The sequence below is a fragment of the Acomys minous genome, assembly GCF_964271855.1.
Source record: "Acomys minous genome assembly, chromosome: 11".
NCBI lineage: Eukaryota > Metazoa > Chordata > Mammalia > Rodentia > Muridae > Acomys > Acomys minous.
Genome location: NC_140492.1, coordinates 102,486,104 through 102,504,485, shown reverse-complemented (window position 1 = coordinate 102,504,485; position 18,382 = coordinate 102,486,104). Strand labels below are relative to the sequence as shown.

At 45.1% G+C, this 18,382-nt stretch overlaps 1 protein-coding gene across 2 annotated transcripts in view; it reads left to right on the top strand.

Moving 5' to 3' along the window:
- Positions 1–4,484: 4,484 nt before the first annotated feature.
- Positions 4,485–18,382, top strand: part of ARSB (arylsulfatase B) — a 137,870-nt gene continuing 123,972 nt past the window's right edge. Inside the window, exon 1 of one of the 2 annotated variants that reach the window (XM_084800662.1) lies at positions 4,485–4,935. In XM_084800662.1, the coding sequence (XP_084656788.1) occupies positions 4,642–4,935 (294 nt within the window). In that variant the 5' untranslated portion in view covers positions 4,485–4,641. Of the gene's footprint in view, positions 4,936–5,180; positions 5,294–18,382 lie in introns of those variants that run through there. The other variant, XM_084800663.1, reaches the window with a different exon arrangement.

Below are 18,382 nucleotides of genomic sequence, written 5' to 3'. Positions count from 1 at the left end.
AAAGCGTCGGAGGAAAATCTTAATGCGCTCCTAAAGGTTACAAAAGCAGGCCTTAGGAAGCGATGCGGCCCCTCTCAGTCTCAGACACAACCGAGTATCATGGGGGAGCTTGGCTTCTGCAAACTAACATAGAAACTTACCTCAGTTCCAATAAGGCACCAACAAACATTTTACTTACTTAGTTTAAGACTTGCTGTACTGGCCCTGAGCCGACCATCTTTTTCTCTTGGCCTCCTCAAGGCTGGAGTTACAGATGTGTACTACCACGCCCAGCTCCAAAACACTTTCACCAGACCAGACACATTGATGTGAACGATCACACAGGAAAGCAAGACGTGGGGATAACTAGGAAAACACCAAAGGTACAAAGCAGTGGGAGGTCACTGCTCCTAGCATCACATATTGCAAAGCTTATGCATGGCTCAGTAACACAAACAATACAAACCATGGGTAAATAAGGCCAGTGGAATAGCCCAAGTTGCTATGGAAACAAAGTATATGATAATAGTGGTATCTATATCTTTGAGGCACAAATGGGCTTCTTTTATAGTGCTCACTAATAATAGTTCAGCATCTGGAAGTATCACACTTTACAATGCTAGTTTTTTTGTTTTGTTTTGTTTTTTGTTTTTTTGAGACGGTTTCATTTTATAGCCCAATCAGCTTGGCCTCCAACGTGTGCCTGCCATCAAGTGCTGTGATTAAAATGTGTGTCTGCAGTCCTGGCTGCGGTTGACTTTAAATCACTAATTTTAGAGTTCAAGAATCAGAGTGATTTACACTTTAATCTTTGGGTCAGGTATCTGCTCAATTTTGCTTGCGCCCCCCTTGTGTCTCCTCACCTGGGGATAAGGGAGTCTGAAATCCAGGCTGACTTAAGACAGTCGTGATAGCCTCCCGCCTTCTTGGTTTGTGGCTTCCCAAGGCAGGCTTTATTCTTGCCCCAATAGTTTGTCCGTGATCAACCGGCCTTTTCAAATGGCACATAGCCAAACCCGTTTGGTGACATTGTGAGCATGGGTGCAGGTTTTTATGTGGGCCTACAATCTTAATTCTTTTGGGTAGACTCCAAAGTGTGGTGCTGCTGCTAAAAGTTTGGTTGGTTTTGTAAGAACAGGCCCAACTGCCTTCAGCACAGTAGTTGCTGGTGGTAGTGAAACTATTCAAACCCAGGCACATATGGACGGGGAGGGGAACAGAGCTAGTGGCACCCACAGTGAACCTATGGCTTCATATAGACACATGTAGACGAAGGAAGTGGGTATGCATACAAAGACTTATGTATGCGTTGAACGCAAATCACGGCTCTTGCTCTAAAGTGAATAGCAGCTAGCTTATTCAGAGCAGAGTAGGAACTGTCCATGCCTCATGAACACAGATGTGACATGTACCACTGCAGAAGAGCTCACAGATGGGAGAACACCATAAGCCAAGGCACTTGCCAGTTATATCGGGGGACATCAGGCAGGTGGACTACACAGTCCAGCAGAGAATCTCTTCTGTAGGTTTCACTTGTGGGAAAGATTAAGCTTTGTCACAGGTGGAAGCAGTCTTGGCGGGCTTTATCCTTGGGGCACCCCATGAATACCTTGTGATAGACTTAGTGGAGCCATCCTGGGCCTGGAATTCAGGAAGCAGACCTGGGAACCCCACCTGGGCTATTGTTTTCCTAATTGACCCTCAACTGGAGAAGGAGACCGCTCTTTTCATGTGACTGAGGGAGGTGGGGAGGAGAGAACAACAAGTTCAGGCCAGGGGAGAGCACGTGGAGAGCAGCGACCAGGCCGGACCAGCATGCGGGACAGAGAGACACCTAAGGACCCGTCCTGTGGAACGGATACGGGAAGGTTCACTCTTTTGTCCCTTTAACCTTTTTTTCTTCTTGTATATGCTAGTTGGGTTGTATAATAAAGTTTAATTGTTAAGAAACAGAGCCAACATTCACATGTGGTTTTGTAACATTCTTAGCTTAGGTTCGGCTTGGGGGGAAGCTAGTGCTCTGCTAAATTACTATGTTCCAAAAGAATTCCCCCAAGGAATGCAAAGACATTTTCAGACCCAGAGATTGACAATACATGGTTACTAGGGTGGCTGAAGGTAGCCCAAGATGATTTTAGCTCTTGACTGGAAACACTGCTTTTCTCCTTAATCCCAGAGTTCTAAGTAATTAGCTGCCAGGACTTCAACAGGGGTGTGGTTTCTTCAGAGAACTTCAGTGCAGTGTACAGACATATGTCTAGCTGCTGTTGACCACCTTCTGAGGGCCAAGAAGCAATGACGACACAAGACAAGAAGCACACCTTGACACTACTTTTGGTTTCCACCCAGACACATTCCTTAGAGAAATACCCAATTCCAAATTAGACGAGGACTAATACACCACGGGCCTAGGAAATCTTATTGTGCCAAAAGTTAATGATGAAATTAGAGATGAAAAAGGAGGAGACAAAAGGACACAAGAACTAGATCACAGAGGCTTCTGTGGCCAAATTGGAGAAAATTTAGGCGTAGAAAAAAAACCACATGACTCCTGGCTATATATATTTAAATGTGGTGTGGGGCGGGGCATGATTATGCTAAAGGACTATGGCATACTGGTCAAAACAAAAATTCAAGAGTTCATAGTGAATTAAATACATAGGAGACTCAGAAGGCCACTAAAACTCAGAAGGAAACTAAAAGGTCACCCTTGGTAGCCATCCTAATTATAATCTATTCATGCAAGAAATGAAAACCAATAAGCGATAGTTTGAGGACTCCTTACAAGGGGGAAATGATAACTTTGCAGTGGGGACCTGAGGCCAGTATGCTGTGATCCCACAAGAGAGCAAATCAACTGTCTGTCTGTCTGTCTGTCTGAGGCACCAGGAAGCACCCACATCACTTTCCCAAGTTCTGGTATAGGAAAGATTTGCTTGAGTCAAATCCAAAAGAAACATCAAGCAAACACCAGCAGAGATTATTTAAAAAATAATGATTGGGCGCAGTATGTATGCCATGGGTGATTAGTGACTCATCCATCTGCGTGTTTCCGGGCATCACCAGCCTGCACGCTGAGTTGGACATGGAGGACATGGGGAGTCTGGGGTGTGTGTTTAGTTTCAGGAGTAGTAATTACAGGAGGGCTCTTCGTCTTAAGCTGTTTGGTTTTTATCAAGGAAAGTCTGGGACGGTGGCATATGACTGTAATCCCAGTTCCTCGCACTATTAAGACGCAGAGGCAGGAGGGTAGAGCTGGAGGAAGCTATCTAAGATATTCTCCTTGGGCTTTATAATGCCAAAATTTAAAAACTTCCTGGCTACATTTTACTAAAGATGAGAGGCACTTCTCCACCTCAAAGAAAAAATGCTAAGTGTGTTAAGAGAGAAGCATATTTAAGACTAAGTTTTCAAAAAAAAAAAAAAAGGAAAAAAATTTACTCTCACACAAAGGCAGAAGTGAATATATCCGAAGATTTTATCTAACTAATTAATGAAGAAACCAATAAAGAAATGAAAACTGGTATAAGGACCACAAGAAACGCCGGTCAACCAGCTGTGGCAGAAGTCTTCCGAGTACATCAGCAATAGTGACTTTTCGAGGCTATCATTCATCTGAAGTTTCTAACGCCCTAAATAATTCCCACGGATCTGGTCTCAGCCCAAGACGGTGTGTTCTCTAGGGATTGCAATATTTTTTCCCTCCACCTAATAGTTAGCACTCATCTCTAGACATTGAGTAAGCGGATAGTCTCATACGGGCACACCTGAGAGGAGGGGGGAGGGAGGGGGAGGGAGGGAGAGAGAGGGAGAGAGAGGGAGAGAGAGAGAGAGAGAGAGAGAGAGAGAGAGAGAGAGAGAGAGAGAGAGAGAGATGATAAAGATGATAGGCACAGAGAGAGACGGAGACAGAACTTGAAATGAAACTCCACTATCAAAAAGAAGGCCCTGTTTGGCCCACTGCTAATGGGAAGGAAGTGGCTTCATGGGCACACAACTCATAAATTAATCGGAAACACCATCTGCAGGGCTCTCTTCTCTATTTTCTCACCTGCCTCAAGCTATGGCTATGAATTAGACACAAGTTGCTGGTTACAACACCACAACGGAGAGAGGGAGGGATGGAGAGTGTGTGTGTGTGTGTGTGTGTGTGTGTGTGTGTGTGTGTGTGTGAGAGAGAGAGAGAGAGAGAGAGAGAGAGAGAGAGAGAGAGAGAGAGAGAGAGAGAGAGAGAAGGAGGAGGAGGAGGAGGAGGAGGAGGAGGAGGAGGGAGGGAGGGAGGGACAGACGGACACACAGAGAATGTGGAGGCAGGAGCTGGGTTCTCCTGCGGTAGAAGGGGTCGCTAAATACAGTGCTTAGCTTTCAAGGTTGCGGTTAGATTTAATCAGATAAAGTCTGTGAAAACACGTTGCAACTTGTGATTTTCAACTTCATGGCTGGGAAAAAATAACAGGCCTTTGGGCCTTTGGAAGCACCAGCAGTTTGCAGGCATGCTCTGCTCTGTGCCGGCTCCTCCCCCGGACCACACCGGGAGGCGGAGGCCGCGCACGCCGGCCCTCCCCAGTCCGGGGCCCGCCCAGGTGACTGTAATCTTGCGGGGTCCCGAGCACTCAGTTCCCTATTCTGTCCCAGCAGCTGGGGCTCCGCAGACTGCGAAGGATGGGTAGGCTGAGCGGATGCAGGGGGAGCCGGGCCAGAGGTCCAGGGCCGCAGCTGCTGCTGTTGCTGCTGCTGCTGCTGTCGCCGGGATGGGCCTCCCGGGCCTCCCAGCCGCCCCATGTGGTCTTCGTGCTGGCGGATGACCTGGGCTGGAACGACGTGAGTTTCCACGGCTCGACCATCCGCACGCCGAACCTGGATGCGCTGGCGGCCGACGGGGTGGTCCTGGACAACTACTACGTGCAGCCGCTATGCACCCCCTCGCGGAGCCAGCTGCTCACCGGCCGTTATCAGGTACTGGGCGGCCTCCGCCCCGGCCCACCTGGGCCTCCCGTCCCGCGTGGCACCGTGAGCCCGAGCGTTGTCGCCCAGGGGGCTCAGTCCGACCGCGATCGCTGCCCAGGATTCCCCAGGCTGGTGCCCAGCGTGGCCTCTGCGCATGCCTGGTTTTCTCTTGCTGGTGGTGTGCTGGAGTGGCTTTCGTTTTCTGTAGGTCAGAGGAGAGGGGGTTTCTGGGAACTCGAGGTGCAGTGTCTGGGAACCCCCAAGGAGAAAGATAGGTCGGGTCCTGAGGAGGAAGGATGGAGGAGAAGGAGGCCGAAGGAGGTCCAGAGTGGAATTAAACTGAGAGGCCGCTTTGGGGAGGAGCCTGGTAATTGATGTGCCCCAGTGGTCCCTAGGTCTGGAGAATTGGAAACCACGTAGATGGGAGTTTTAGAGATTAGCTTGGAAACACTAGAAAGGCTGGGATTGTTGACAAAGGGAACAAACATCACGTGCAAAGTGTGAGCTTGGGCCGGGAGGGGGCGGGGACGAGGGCGAGGGGCGGAGGGGGGGCGGGGCAGTGAAAGGTCTTAACCTTTCTTTCAGTCCTTCTTGTGCCTGAGAGCCAGGCCGCAGCTGAGACAAGTTACAGCCCAGGCTCCTCTGTGTCTCTCTTTCCTTTAGTAAGCTACCCGCTTGCCTGTAACTGTCTGTCAACACCTGGAAACTCTAGCACCGCCCTCTTGATCATCTCCCCGCTCTGCACGACCAACACCAACGATGGAAGTGATTTCCAGGTTCTCCGCACCCCCTAGCATGAAACATGGGGTGTTGATACTCCTTCCACATTTGAGGGTGAATCCAGCCCATACGGCTATCTTCACTGTCCCTTTAGAAAAGTGTCTGAGATTAATGATGCATTTGCCCACAGAGTTTTGTGTTTGTTAGATGACTAAGAACGTTTTTGTAGTGTATTGTTGTCATTAAACTTAATAAAACAACAACAACACCCACCCAGTGAGGTAATTATCTCGAACCTCCTTTACAGGCGAGGAGATAGACAGCTTGCCTAAGTTGGATGTCAGTGGAGGAGTCACACAGTTATTCATCAATCACAATACTTAGTTTCCTGCATCCACTAGTCATGTCATACCCATGAAACTAGGTTTCCCCGGTTCATTCTGAGGTTGATGGGCTTATAAAGTCCTGATGTGATTATGACCAAATTAAATACAGTAAGTTTTAATGGTTACTATTGGGTACTGGTGTTCTCTCTCTCTCTCTCTCTCTCTCTCTCTCTCTCTCTCTCTCTCTCTCTCTGTCTCTACTGTCTCTATCTATCGCTGCATCTATTTGTACACACACACACACACACACACACACACACACACACACACACACAGGATCACACAATCTCCTGGCCTCTCTTCATGCGAAGATTTAGACAACATGGTGCCATATGGATATTCAGAATAAGTCAGCCAAAGATGTCAAATAGCAGCTATTCGAGGAAACACGGGTCAGCAGTAAATACAAGTACAATGTAGTGCCCTGTGTGATAGATTGTAAGCATACTGCGTATTCAACAGGCATCTTGAACTTGCTGCCTTCCTACACATGGGTTCCCATAACCTTTCAGATCAAGCCTCATGGTCTAAGGCTGAGGTAAAGGTCCCAACAGGGTCCGAAGCCTGAAGAGAGAAGATACTGTTTTTCTGAGGGACCCAGAAACATCTGCAGCCAGAGTTTACTCTGGAGCTAAAGTATGGCTTACTTCCCCACCAGCGGTAAGGGTGTTCCAGGGGATTGACCATGCTGCTAAGTGTAATCAGTACTCTCCAGGCCAGAGCCGGCGTCTCCCGGCACACTATTCCCCAGGAGTAGGGGGAAGGTGGTTCTGCATTTGCTCTGAACAGCAAGAACTGAACTCTTGTTACAAAATATCGGAGGGGCTGTTTGTTCATTTGTGCAACATCCTCCTAACAGACTGGGAGAAGACAGCAAATACTGCACCTCACACCTCACACCTCACCTGCAGAATTGATTACTTTTACCCCTTAATGTGCTACGGCCACCAAGCACGTGAAAATACTTGCGTATTGGGAGTTAATAAGTTAAAACGTGGTTAACAAGTGACAGAAAAGGAGAAGTTGTATACTTCAGAACCGTCAGGGGCTGACATCTCAAAGGAGCTGACTCAAACAGTGGTTGGTTTGTTTGTTTTTTTCCCCTCCCATTATAGTCTGTCAAGATTCATGGGATCCTATTAAAGATTCCTTTGGTTTAACGGTACCCTTTCTCGGCGTCTAAGAATGAGCGTGTTGCTTTCAGAACTACATGTTGGTAATTCTGGGTATCTTTCTTATATCCTTCAAAAGCTAATCAGCACAGAGTGATTTGTATACTTAAATAATTCAAAACTGACAACATTTTTTCTTGTTTAGCACTGTTGTAAGCGCCACAAGAAAATATTTTTCTGTATCTTCCAAATATTCAATTTTATATTTTGGATACCCTTAGAAAAAGAAGATATTGGCCAAGCTCTGCAAAAGCTAGCTAGTTTTGTCCAGTCTATTTTGGATCGATCCTCGGGGCTAGCCCTTTTTAAAGCTGATATGCATGCAGTTTCTTGAGGAAACAGTAGCTGAAGCAGTCTTTGATATTGAATCGCCCGGGCTATCTGCTTTGTCTTTATAATTATCTGTTTTTTGCTCTGAAAATAAGCAAACTTTCACAAATATATATATATATATATATTATATGGAGAGAGAGAGAGATTGATTGGTTCAAGGTGTACAAATTATTTAAAGATAAACATCTGCCCTATTTTTGAGCAGGTGTAAGCCACTAATGTTATACATCTGTTTGAGCTGTAATGTCCAAGCTGTAAGAAAGATTGTTATGGTATAAGGACCAGGTATCGCTTATTATTCCCTTGCTATACAAACGCATTCATGTATTATGTACTAAGAGGTCTTTTCCTGCTCATATCTAATCTTTGTAAATTTTGTCGGCAACAGTATTTTTTCACTCCCTGTAGAAATTTAGGCGTAATCCCAGCCCCTCCTCAAAACTTTGCAGGTTTCCAGTCCATGCTCGTTAAGTCTTTATAGTAAATTGGTTGTCCTAATTCCTCAGACATTTTCTATAACGCAATGTCTCTCAGCTGCTGTTGTCCCTTCATCACCAACATTCAGAAAATTTAAAGTCAACAAAGCATTATTTAATCTGTCCCTGGGGCTCTTTATTCTTCCCTTTTGTTTAATAAGCATCTCTTTTAAGGTATGATTAGCTCTTTCAACAACTGCCTGCCCTGTTGGATTGTGTGGTATACCAGTAATATGTTTACTATTATAACATGTAAAGAATTTCTTCATCTTAAGGAACACATATGCAGGAGCGTTATCAGTTTTTATTTGTGCAGGTATTCCCATAATTGCCATTATCTCCAATAAATGAGTAATTATACCATCAGCCTTTTCAGAACGTAGGGTAGTTGCCCATCTAAATCCCAAATAGGTATGATGTACATATTTTAGTTTTCCAAATTCTGCAAAATGAAACACATCCATCTGCCAGATTTCATTCCTTTTTGTACCCCTAGGGTTAACTCTAGCAGGTAAAGGGGTTTAATTATACAATGAACAGGTAGGATTAATTATTTCTCTGGCTTGTTGCCAAGTGATAGGGAACCTTTTCTTCAAACCCTTACCGTGAACATAATTTCTCATGAAATTTTGAGGCCTCGAGCACATTCCCTATTAATAATTGGCGATTTCCTCATTTCCTTGTGCCAATGGACCCGGTAAACCTGTATGGGATTGAATATGAGTAATGTACAAGGGATAGAGTCTACTTCGGATGACCTGTTGCAGTTCTATAAATAATGTAGTCAATTCAGACTTATCAGGAGTACATTCAGCAGTTTCCATATGCAGAACAACTCTTTCTATAGTAGGGTGTCAATCATAATAATGTTTGGAGAGCTATTGCTTGGAGAACCTCTTCCCATTTGAAAAGCCAGAAAAAGCTCAGGTTAACCGAACTTTGCTCTCTTGAGCTTTGGTTTTATTCTGGCTTGTTTGGTTTTTTGTTTGTTTGTTTGTTTTGTCTTGTTCTTCATTCCAAAGGGATGAGTAGGAATGAGAGAAGCAGATTTCAGTCTTGACCCTGTCAGATTCAGACCTGCTGCACCTAGTTCCTTATAGATAGACAGATAGAGGGCCCGGGCCAAGCTCTGATGCTCGGTCTAGTATTAAGTTTCTTTGACCGTAATGCTTTTGTGTTCTTGGGGAAAGGGCATATTATCTTACCCACCAGTCCTTCTTTGGTAATGTGTAAGACCTAGCACTCTCTTACACACTGCAGGGGAACAGACAACTCTTGCTAGCACTGCCTTACACACTGCAGGGAAGAGATGACCCTTCTAGCACTGCACAGGAAGAGATGCCCCTTGCTGGCACTTCCTTACACACTTCACTGGAAGAGATGCCCCTTGCTGGCACTTCCTTACACACTTCACAGGAAGAGATGCCCCTTGCTGGCACTTCCTTACACACTTCACAGGAAGAGATGCCCCTTGCTGGCACTTCCTTACACACTTCACTGGAAGAGATGCCCCTTACTGGCACTTCCTTACATACTTCACAGGAAGAGATGCCCCTTGCTGGCACTTCCTTACACACTGCACGGGAAGAGACAAACCCTGCTAGCGCTGCCTTACACACTGCACAGAGTATTTATTCTGCTGTTGGGAATTAAATGGGATGTTTATTACCAATTCTTCCACATGAACCTCTTCACCCTCATGTTTTGGTGGAAAATTTATGGAGCCTGAGGTGGGTGGGGGCTAGTGGGAAGACTGAGTAGCAGGTAAGGGAGGTAGTTAGTGGTAAATATACCAATTAGATGGGATTCAGTCCAATAGCCAGGCTAGTGTTTCTCTTCATGACATTTATTCAGTATCTTTAAAGTCTGTCTATATACTTTATTTTTAAGTAGAAAAGACATAAAGTGTAAAAATTCAAATTTGAGGGGGAGGGAGGTATTATTTTCTTACATGGTGTAGCCCCTGGTAACTTGCCCCTATTCCAGTAAAGTCTTCCCACCCCACCCCCAGGCAAGAAGCTCTAATTGCACTCATTGGGTCATACATAAAAGGAAGACATGAGTGAGGTGTGAAGACAGTTAAAGTCTGCTATACAAGCATAAATGCAAAGCCTTCGAAGCTTACAAAAAGGGGCTTACATTGAAAATTTCCCTCCTCTCCAACCCGGCTCCTGATAGTCGGTTGCCATGCTTACGGGGAAGTGGGCAGAGCAGTGATGAGCTGTGAGTGGCACGGTCCTTCAGAAGTACTGTGTGCCTGAAGGGATGCATTTGTAGACGTCCCATTATGTTTATTTGAATGGTAACATTCTCTTCATCCTTCTGTGCCCATGTTTAATATTGCTGAACATTTGACAACATTACATATTATTAAATAAATAGCATCCCCATATATGTCCTTATGTTATCTCATCACAAGAACATCACATTTTTAACCAGTCACACAATAATGGATACAAACATAGTCTCCAGCCTTTTGTTTTTATCAGAGAAAGCAAGATCGATTATCTTGTCCTTTTAAAACACATTTGTAGAACAGTTCTGCAAAAATTGAAAATTTGAGGACGTAGGTCCCATTTGTAATTTTGATAACTATTATATATTTGAACATTAAAAATAATCTTTAAAAAAAGTTTAAAGCACATTTTATGTGTGTTTGTGTATGCAGTCTGAACATGAGTGCAGTGCCCAAGGCGGCCAGGAGAGGGCACTAGAGTTACAGAAGGTTGTGAGCTGCCAAATGGATGCTGGGAAGCAAACTTAGGTTCTCTGCAAGAGCACCAGTGCTCTTAACCATGGGGACATCTCTTTATTCTTATTTGCTTAATTCTAATCCTACTGTTTGTCTTTTCAGTGCTGGCTCTTGTTCTTTGTGTATTCTGGAGAGTGAGCCATAATCAGATGATTTTTGTTGTTGTTGTTACTTTCTTGATAGTGTCCTTTGACAGAGAACAAACTTTCATTTTTTATGTAATATAACTATTTGTTTGGTAGCTTATGCTTTTCATATTACACATAAAAACCATCACCTAATATTACATCTATTAGTCTCTATATTTTCTTCTAGGAGTTGTATAGCTTTTACCTTTTGTGTATGTCACTATGGTGTAGACATGTGGGGGTCAGTCTATTTGTCAAAAAGAATGCTCACTCCTTTATTTGCTCCCTCAACCAGCATCAATCCGTGGACCTTGGACTCTCAAACCCCTTCCTTCCCATCAATCTATATGTTTATCCTGGTACTCGGATGACACCGTCTTGGTGACTGTAGCCTTATACTGGGTTCCACAACAAGGAAGTATAAGTTTTGTTCCTCTTATTTCCTGAAAGGTTTTTAATGATTGTAAGCCCTTCCCATTTCTGTGTGGGCTTTAGGATCCACGTGTCTGCTTCAGAGGTAGGAAGCAGCACACAGCTCTGTAGTCTCGCCTTAACAACAGGGCTCATCCGATCCTGAGCTGGCGCCCTCTTTCTGATGTTTCAGGTACCCTTCAACGCCTTAAGTAGTTTGTAGTCTTTGGTGCACAGATTTTGCCGCCCGTTGGTAAATGCTATTTTCTACATGTTTTTTTTATGCCATTGTGATTGGAATTGCTGTCTTAATTTCATTTTCAGGTGTTTAGTGCTAATTGTACAGAAATACAACTGATGTGGGTACACTAGCAATCCTCATGGGACTGTGTATGCGTGCGTGCGTGTGATTGTAAATTTCTCGGTTTCCTGGATTAGCACTTTTCTTGCTTGCTTTCAACCCTGAGTGTCTTTCATCACATTCCCTTGCTTAATTGCTCAGGCTAGACCTTTGGTGTACGTGGAATACGTGCTTATCTTGTTCGGGCATGTAGCCAATCACCGCGAAACACGATGTTTATTCAGTCTTTGTTTAACTGGCGTTTGCGGAGCAAGTTTGTTGCATCGGGCGCTGTGCTAGATAGAATGTAGGCGTCTCCAGGCGCTTAGGATCTGGCTGAGGTGAGGGGAGGCGCGATGGAGAGAGGCATGAAAGAGTGCCTATATGAACGAAGGAAGGAAGGTAAATGTAAGGGGCCTGGCAATAAGAGTTGAAAATAGAGTAGATGAAGTGGTGGGGACCCTGAGAATGTCTCCAAGGAGGCAAGATTGGCAGAGGCCTCAATGCCACAGTCAGGATCCTGCAACACGTTTAAGGAGCTACGGTAAGAGTAAGAGCCCCTGAGGCTGGATTCAGCTTTTGCTAAAACTACAGAGAAGATGGTGGTGGGCGGGGACTGAGTGGTTGAAGGGCCAGATGCATGCTGGGAGCTCCAAGGAAGGCTAGCTCTCCCTGGACCTAAAGCTTTCTGTTTAAGGTAAAAATGCTAAGCATTCAGCTCTGGTTGTTCCTGTTTCCACAGTAATGCTACACTTAAAATTGTTATATCCTAACGAATGTGTCCTGTCTAACACTGTTTTACACAAATGTATTTTAAGGAGCAATAATCAACATCTATGTGGCTTTTTTCCCTTTATTTTATTTATTTATTTATTTATTTTTTATTTTGAGACAGGGCCTGGAACTCATTATATAGCCCTGGCTGACCTTGAACTCACAGAGATCCACCCGCCTCTTGTCTCCAGCGTGCTGAGATTAAAGGCTGTACTGCCAAGCCTTATTCCAGGATATTTGATCATAATATGAACCCCAAGACTGTGTTGTTTCCTGGAAAAACCTGTTTCTAGTTGTGTTGTAGCTCAGCCCTAGCACACACCTTTAATCCAAGAGCTTTCTGTTTACATATTGTAAACAGGATTAAATAAAGTCAACCATAGATCAAGAGGTAAAGCAAGCAACCAACTAGCAGGGAGTGAACATAGGAAAAACCGGAGAGGACGTCAGGGGGACGGTTAGAGAGACACACAGGAAGTAGAAGGGAGGAACATTAAATTTGTGGTGTCTTTGAAAGAGTGTGGGGAAGGAGGATTGCTTTTGGGGACGCTGGCTGAGGAGGAAGGTCAGCTGGGTGCTTTCTCTGCCTCTCTAAGCTCGTAGGCTTTCATACCAGCATCTGGCTCCTGAGTGTTTACTGGTAAAAATAGGACAATTGAGATCTTGTTTAAAACAACAGAGCCAAGCATTCTTATTTTTAAAGTGGTGTCTAGGAAATGCGTCTAGAAGCTTTTAATGTAAAGATTGTTTTTTTTTTTCCTGTCTCCCACACTTTTTCTATTAGGCAGGCCCTCTATTAGTTTATTGGTGATGCCTATAAGGAAAAGGATTTTATATTCATTTGTCTTTGGTTCAAACTTTTCATCTTTCTTAGTAGAATTTCTATACCATTTTTAGTTCAAACAAATAACCTGAAAATACTAAATTTTCAAATTCTAACAAGTTGACTTGGTTCACTATACATTATATGTCTGTATTCCCAGTAATTTTTTTCATTAAAAAATTATTTTTACGTGCATGGGAGTTTTGCCTGCATGCATGTTATGTGTCATGTCTGTGTCTGGTGCCCTGGGACTGTCGTTGCAGACAGTTGTGAGCTGCCATGTGGGTGCTGGGAATTGAACCTGGGTTCTTTGGATGAGCAGCCAATACTTTCAACCACTGAGCCATCTCTGTAGGCCCCGGCACAAATTTTATACAAAACAATTCATTTTACTTTATGTGTATAAGTGTTTTGCCTATATGTATGTACAGTACATGTGTGTCTGGTACCTATGGTCCCCTCAGAGATAAGAAGAGGGCATGAGGTCCCCTTGAACTGGAGTTAGAGATGGTTACAAATCACCATGTAGGTGCTGGGACCAGAACCCAGGTCCTCTGCAAGAACTTCGAGCGCTCTTAACTGCTGAGCTACCTCTCGGTCCTCCAGCACAAGTGTCAATGGTTGGTGTCCCCAGGCCTCACTCCTCTGTTAGGTTGCCTCTGACTCTCTGTGGTGTAGAGAAGTGCTCAGTGTTCAACAGCTAAGCAGATGTTCCTGCTGTGCGCTCCGATCCAAGGAGCTCAGCGTCCTAGTTCAAGTCCTAGCACTGAACTGGCTACCAGGACACCCGCCTGGAATCACAGCTCTTGGGAGGCTGGGACAGAAGGACCGTGAGTTTGGGGGCTAGATTCAGGTACACAGAGAGTACAAGGTCAGCCTGGGCTACAAAGCAAGACTTGCCGCAAGCAGGAACTTGAGATGTAGCTCAGTGGTAGAGTGCTTGGCTTGTTTGTTAAAGAAAGTTTGAAAAAGGCTGGACGTGGTGGTGTAGTATGACTTTAATCCCAGCACCCGGGAAGATCTCTGTGAGTTCAAGGCCAGTCTAGTCTATAGCTAGACATACATAGTGAGACCTTATTTCACACACACACACACACACACACACACACACACACACACACACACACACACACACAAAGAAGGAAGGAAGAAAGATGAAAGGGAAACAAAAACATTAGGTCTCAGTGAAAACACTAAGTAACTCTTTTTAGTCCTCAACTTGCTCTTCCCATGGGGACTGAGGAGGTCACTCCACACCAGAACTCTATAAACCTTGGCAGAGAAGACAGACAGTGAAAGATGACACCGGGCTTCCTTCCTAGGGGACCTCAGGCACATTTTTCTTAATCACATTGATAAATAGACAAGACACTTTCAGGGCTTTCCCCTCACCCCCGAAGCCGAACCTTGAACAGGAAATACGGAAAAGAAGCTGTGCAGCGCAGGGCAGTGGCTTGGTCACACTTCAAGTTTGCCTCAAGACTGTCAGGAGGATCTGCAGAGGAAGAGGGCCTGGGGCCATGAAGGTCCTTCCAAATACGGCCTCACCAGCTGCTGTTCCAGCTTGTCCCCACCAGCTCTGGTGGACTCTTCAATGGGCTAAGCAGATAGAGGGTGGCCTGTGAGAAGTGGGAGGGGCATGCATTCTAGTTGGGAGAGTTACAGGATCTCCTGGCCTAAGTGTGCAAGGAGGCAGGGGTCAGAGCAGCATGCAGCCAGGACGCTACGGGGCTATTTTCTGTCACTGTGCTCATTTAAGGGGAAAACGAAGGGTGCGTCAGGTTTAGACTAGCTAGCAGGAAGGCCAGGAGTCGAGCATGTGCCTCCAACACAAGGGACCCAGGGGTGACTTGTTCTGATGGAGGTGCTTAATTCACCTCCCAAGAAATGGGAAGCAAGAAAATAAGTTTGGAGTTGAATGGAATGTGATCAGTGGAGTTTGGCATTTCTGTGGTTGGATGACTGTTGTGCTTGGTTATTTGAATAATCACTTTGAGGACGGTGAAATCGTTTTGGAGATAAGGATGCTTGTTTACCATGAAGCCTGCTGACCTGAGCTCACTGCTTAGAATCCACATGGTAGGAGAAGTCCCAACTTCTGCAAGCTGTCTTCCGATCACCACATGCATGACATGGTGCACATGTGCCCCCACACAAATACATGGATACATATAAACACTCACACACACACATAAACATACACACATAAACATACACACACATATACACGCATATGTATCACACACACATACATGCATACACACACATCACACACATACATGCATACACATACACACTCACATATCACACACACATACACACATGCATACACATATACACATGCATACATCTACACTCACATACAACACACACACATACATGCATACATGTACACATATGCATACACCTACACAGTCACACACACATACATACAAACATACCCCCCATGCACATAAATAAATGTAATAAACAATTTCTAATTGAAAAAAAATCTGTTGCTTTTTTGGTCATCATCATTGATTTTGCTTCCTTAATCATCATCACTTCTCTAAAAATTCTGTTTTCAGATTTCTCTGCATTTTTCCTCCTTAATAAATTTCAGCTGGATTCACAATTTAAATAGTGGATGTCATGGAAACCACTTCTGCCTTGTTCTTTCTTTTTACAAACAACATGGCTTTGTGGGTTTAGTCCGGGACTCGCACTCTTTCCTGGTCACCACCGAGATAAACGGGTCCTTGAAACTGTCAGCAGTGTGGACCAGTTGTGAACCCTGAGGGCCGGGGGCCAGCCCAGATGGCCATGCCAGCCTCCTAAGACACAACATGCATTCTGTAGCTCTTGGCTGCAGCATCCTGGGCAGCTGAGTGTTGGCCAGAAAGCTTCAAGCGAGATGGGGCAGATTTTTCCATTCTCCGTTTGTTCTGTGGGCATATCCAGGAATCAGCTGTAAGGTGGTACAAGTGTGTTCTGACCACGTACAACCCCAGTGGAGACTGGCAAAAGCACAGGTTGGGAGCTCTGAACCTCTGGCTGGCCACTGTCACATCCTGTGGTTATGCTCTGTTCCAGAAACTTCCCTTTAGGCTCCCTGGTGTGTAAGGTGTATGTGGGGGGCTGCTCACATTTTCCGAATTCTCCTGTGCCATAGCAGGTGGTGTTTCACAAGTGCATGGGTGCATGGCAGTTGTATGTTCAGCTTGTGTAGGGCTGATAGACGGACGGGGACATTCCTCACTCTCCACCAGGTGTTGCCCCACACTGTTGAGGGTGGAGGGAAATGGTGTCTACTGCCATTGAGCCCATGGTGGAGATTCTTATGAAAGCAGCTGAAATGTTGTGTTCTGAGCTCTTGACATACTGTCTTAGTCAGGATTTCTATCGCTGTGATGACACATGCCCAAAAAACAATTTGGGAAGAAATAGGGGTTATTTGGCTTACATGTCTACATCGTAGATCCTCACTGAAGGGAGTCAGGACAAGAACTCAAACAGGGCAGGAACCTGGAGGCAGGAACTGAAGCAGAGGCCGTGGAAGGGTGCTGCTTGCTGCCTTACTCCTCAAGCCTTGCTCAGCCTGTTTTCTTATAGAGCCTAGGACCACCAGCCCAGGAATGGCACCACCCACCATGTGCTGGGCCCTCCCACAGCAATCACTAATTAAGAAAATGCCTTACATTCTCTACAGCCTGATCTTAAGGAGGCGTCTTCTCAATTGAGGCTCTCGCCTCTCAGATGACTTTAGCCTGTGTCAAGTTGCCATAAAGCTAGCCAGGACACACGCATAGCTAAGCAGTAGACTGCATGCGCCTCAGATAGGGGAATGGAAGACGTTCTGATCTGAGGGGCACTGTCCTGCCCTGTTGTGGTTTGCTTTGGTTTCCCTTTTTTCTTTTAAACTCACAAGACTTTATTGCAACCATCTCCTGGGTCTTCAGAGGAAGACTAAAGATTTCTCAGTCACTTATCACATAGGAAACAAGACCTTCCCCCTGGGTTTTCTAGACCTTTGGCATTAGAGGAGTAAATCCTCAGTGGTCAAGTGCAATCTTTGGAGGGGGCGTTTTTTGTTTGTTTGTTTGTTTGTTTGTTTTCAGGAGGATTTGTTTTAATGAAGAAGAGACAGCCAGGCACAGCAGACGGAGTGGTAGCCCCCATAGACGTGGAAACTATGCCTTTTCTAGTTACACCCTCTTTGTACGTTGAAGACGAGTTTTGGGTGGACTTGTAGATTTTCTTTTGTTTAGCTAGCTGCCCTTCTTTCTTTGATTCACGTTTGTATCCCATGACAGCCTGCCCCACACATTGTGGGGGGTAACCTCGGGGTTCTGTGCTGGAGTGGAGCAAGCTTGGCACTTGCCTGTTTACTGCGTCTCAACACAGTATAGCTTCTTGGCTTCAAGTAGTGTTTGAACAGGACCAAAACCACGTTTTTGGCTGTCATCCAGAGTTTGGCATCTGCTCCCCAATAACTCCATAAAAGTGCCCTGTCAAATAAATTCCCAGGAACTAAAAAAAGAACAAATTCCCCATTTTGTATGATCATAGAGAACAGAGACAGATTTCAGCTGACCACCTGGCTTGCTGCCTGTGGCACAGGAAAACCAAACTGCACAGTATCTCTTGGCAGTGCTTTCTAGTGAGCAGAGAGATAATTCTGTGCATGTGAGAGATGAGCTTTGCACGTGAGCTTTGCACATTTATATCCACTGGTGCTTTGGGGTTCTATAAAATATTACTCAGCTATATGTTAGTGTATGTTATGAAGTGTTTGAGCTGTGGCTCAAGTTTCTGTTTAGTAAGCAAGTAGTGTTAGCAGTGGAAAGAATCCTCTTTGTGTGTGTGTGTGTGTGTGTGTGTGTGTGTGTGTGTGTGTGTGTATCCACTTGTATGCGTGTGCCTCTGTGTGTGTGTGTGTGTGTGAATACGCTTGTATGCATGTGCCTGTGTGTGTGTGTGTGAGATTACGCTTGTATGCGTGTGCCTGTGTATGCATGTGTGTGTGTGTGTGTGTGTGTGTACACGTACGCATCCGCAGAGTGACAACTACCTTGCCCTAGAAATGGTAAAAATCCTTAACATTCAGCAACGTTCTGTCAGGATAGAGATGGCATATTCAAATTAGACTACACTAGGGAGGG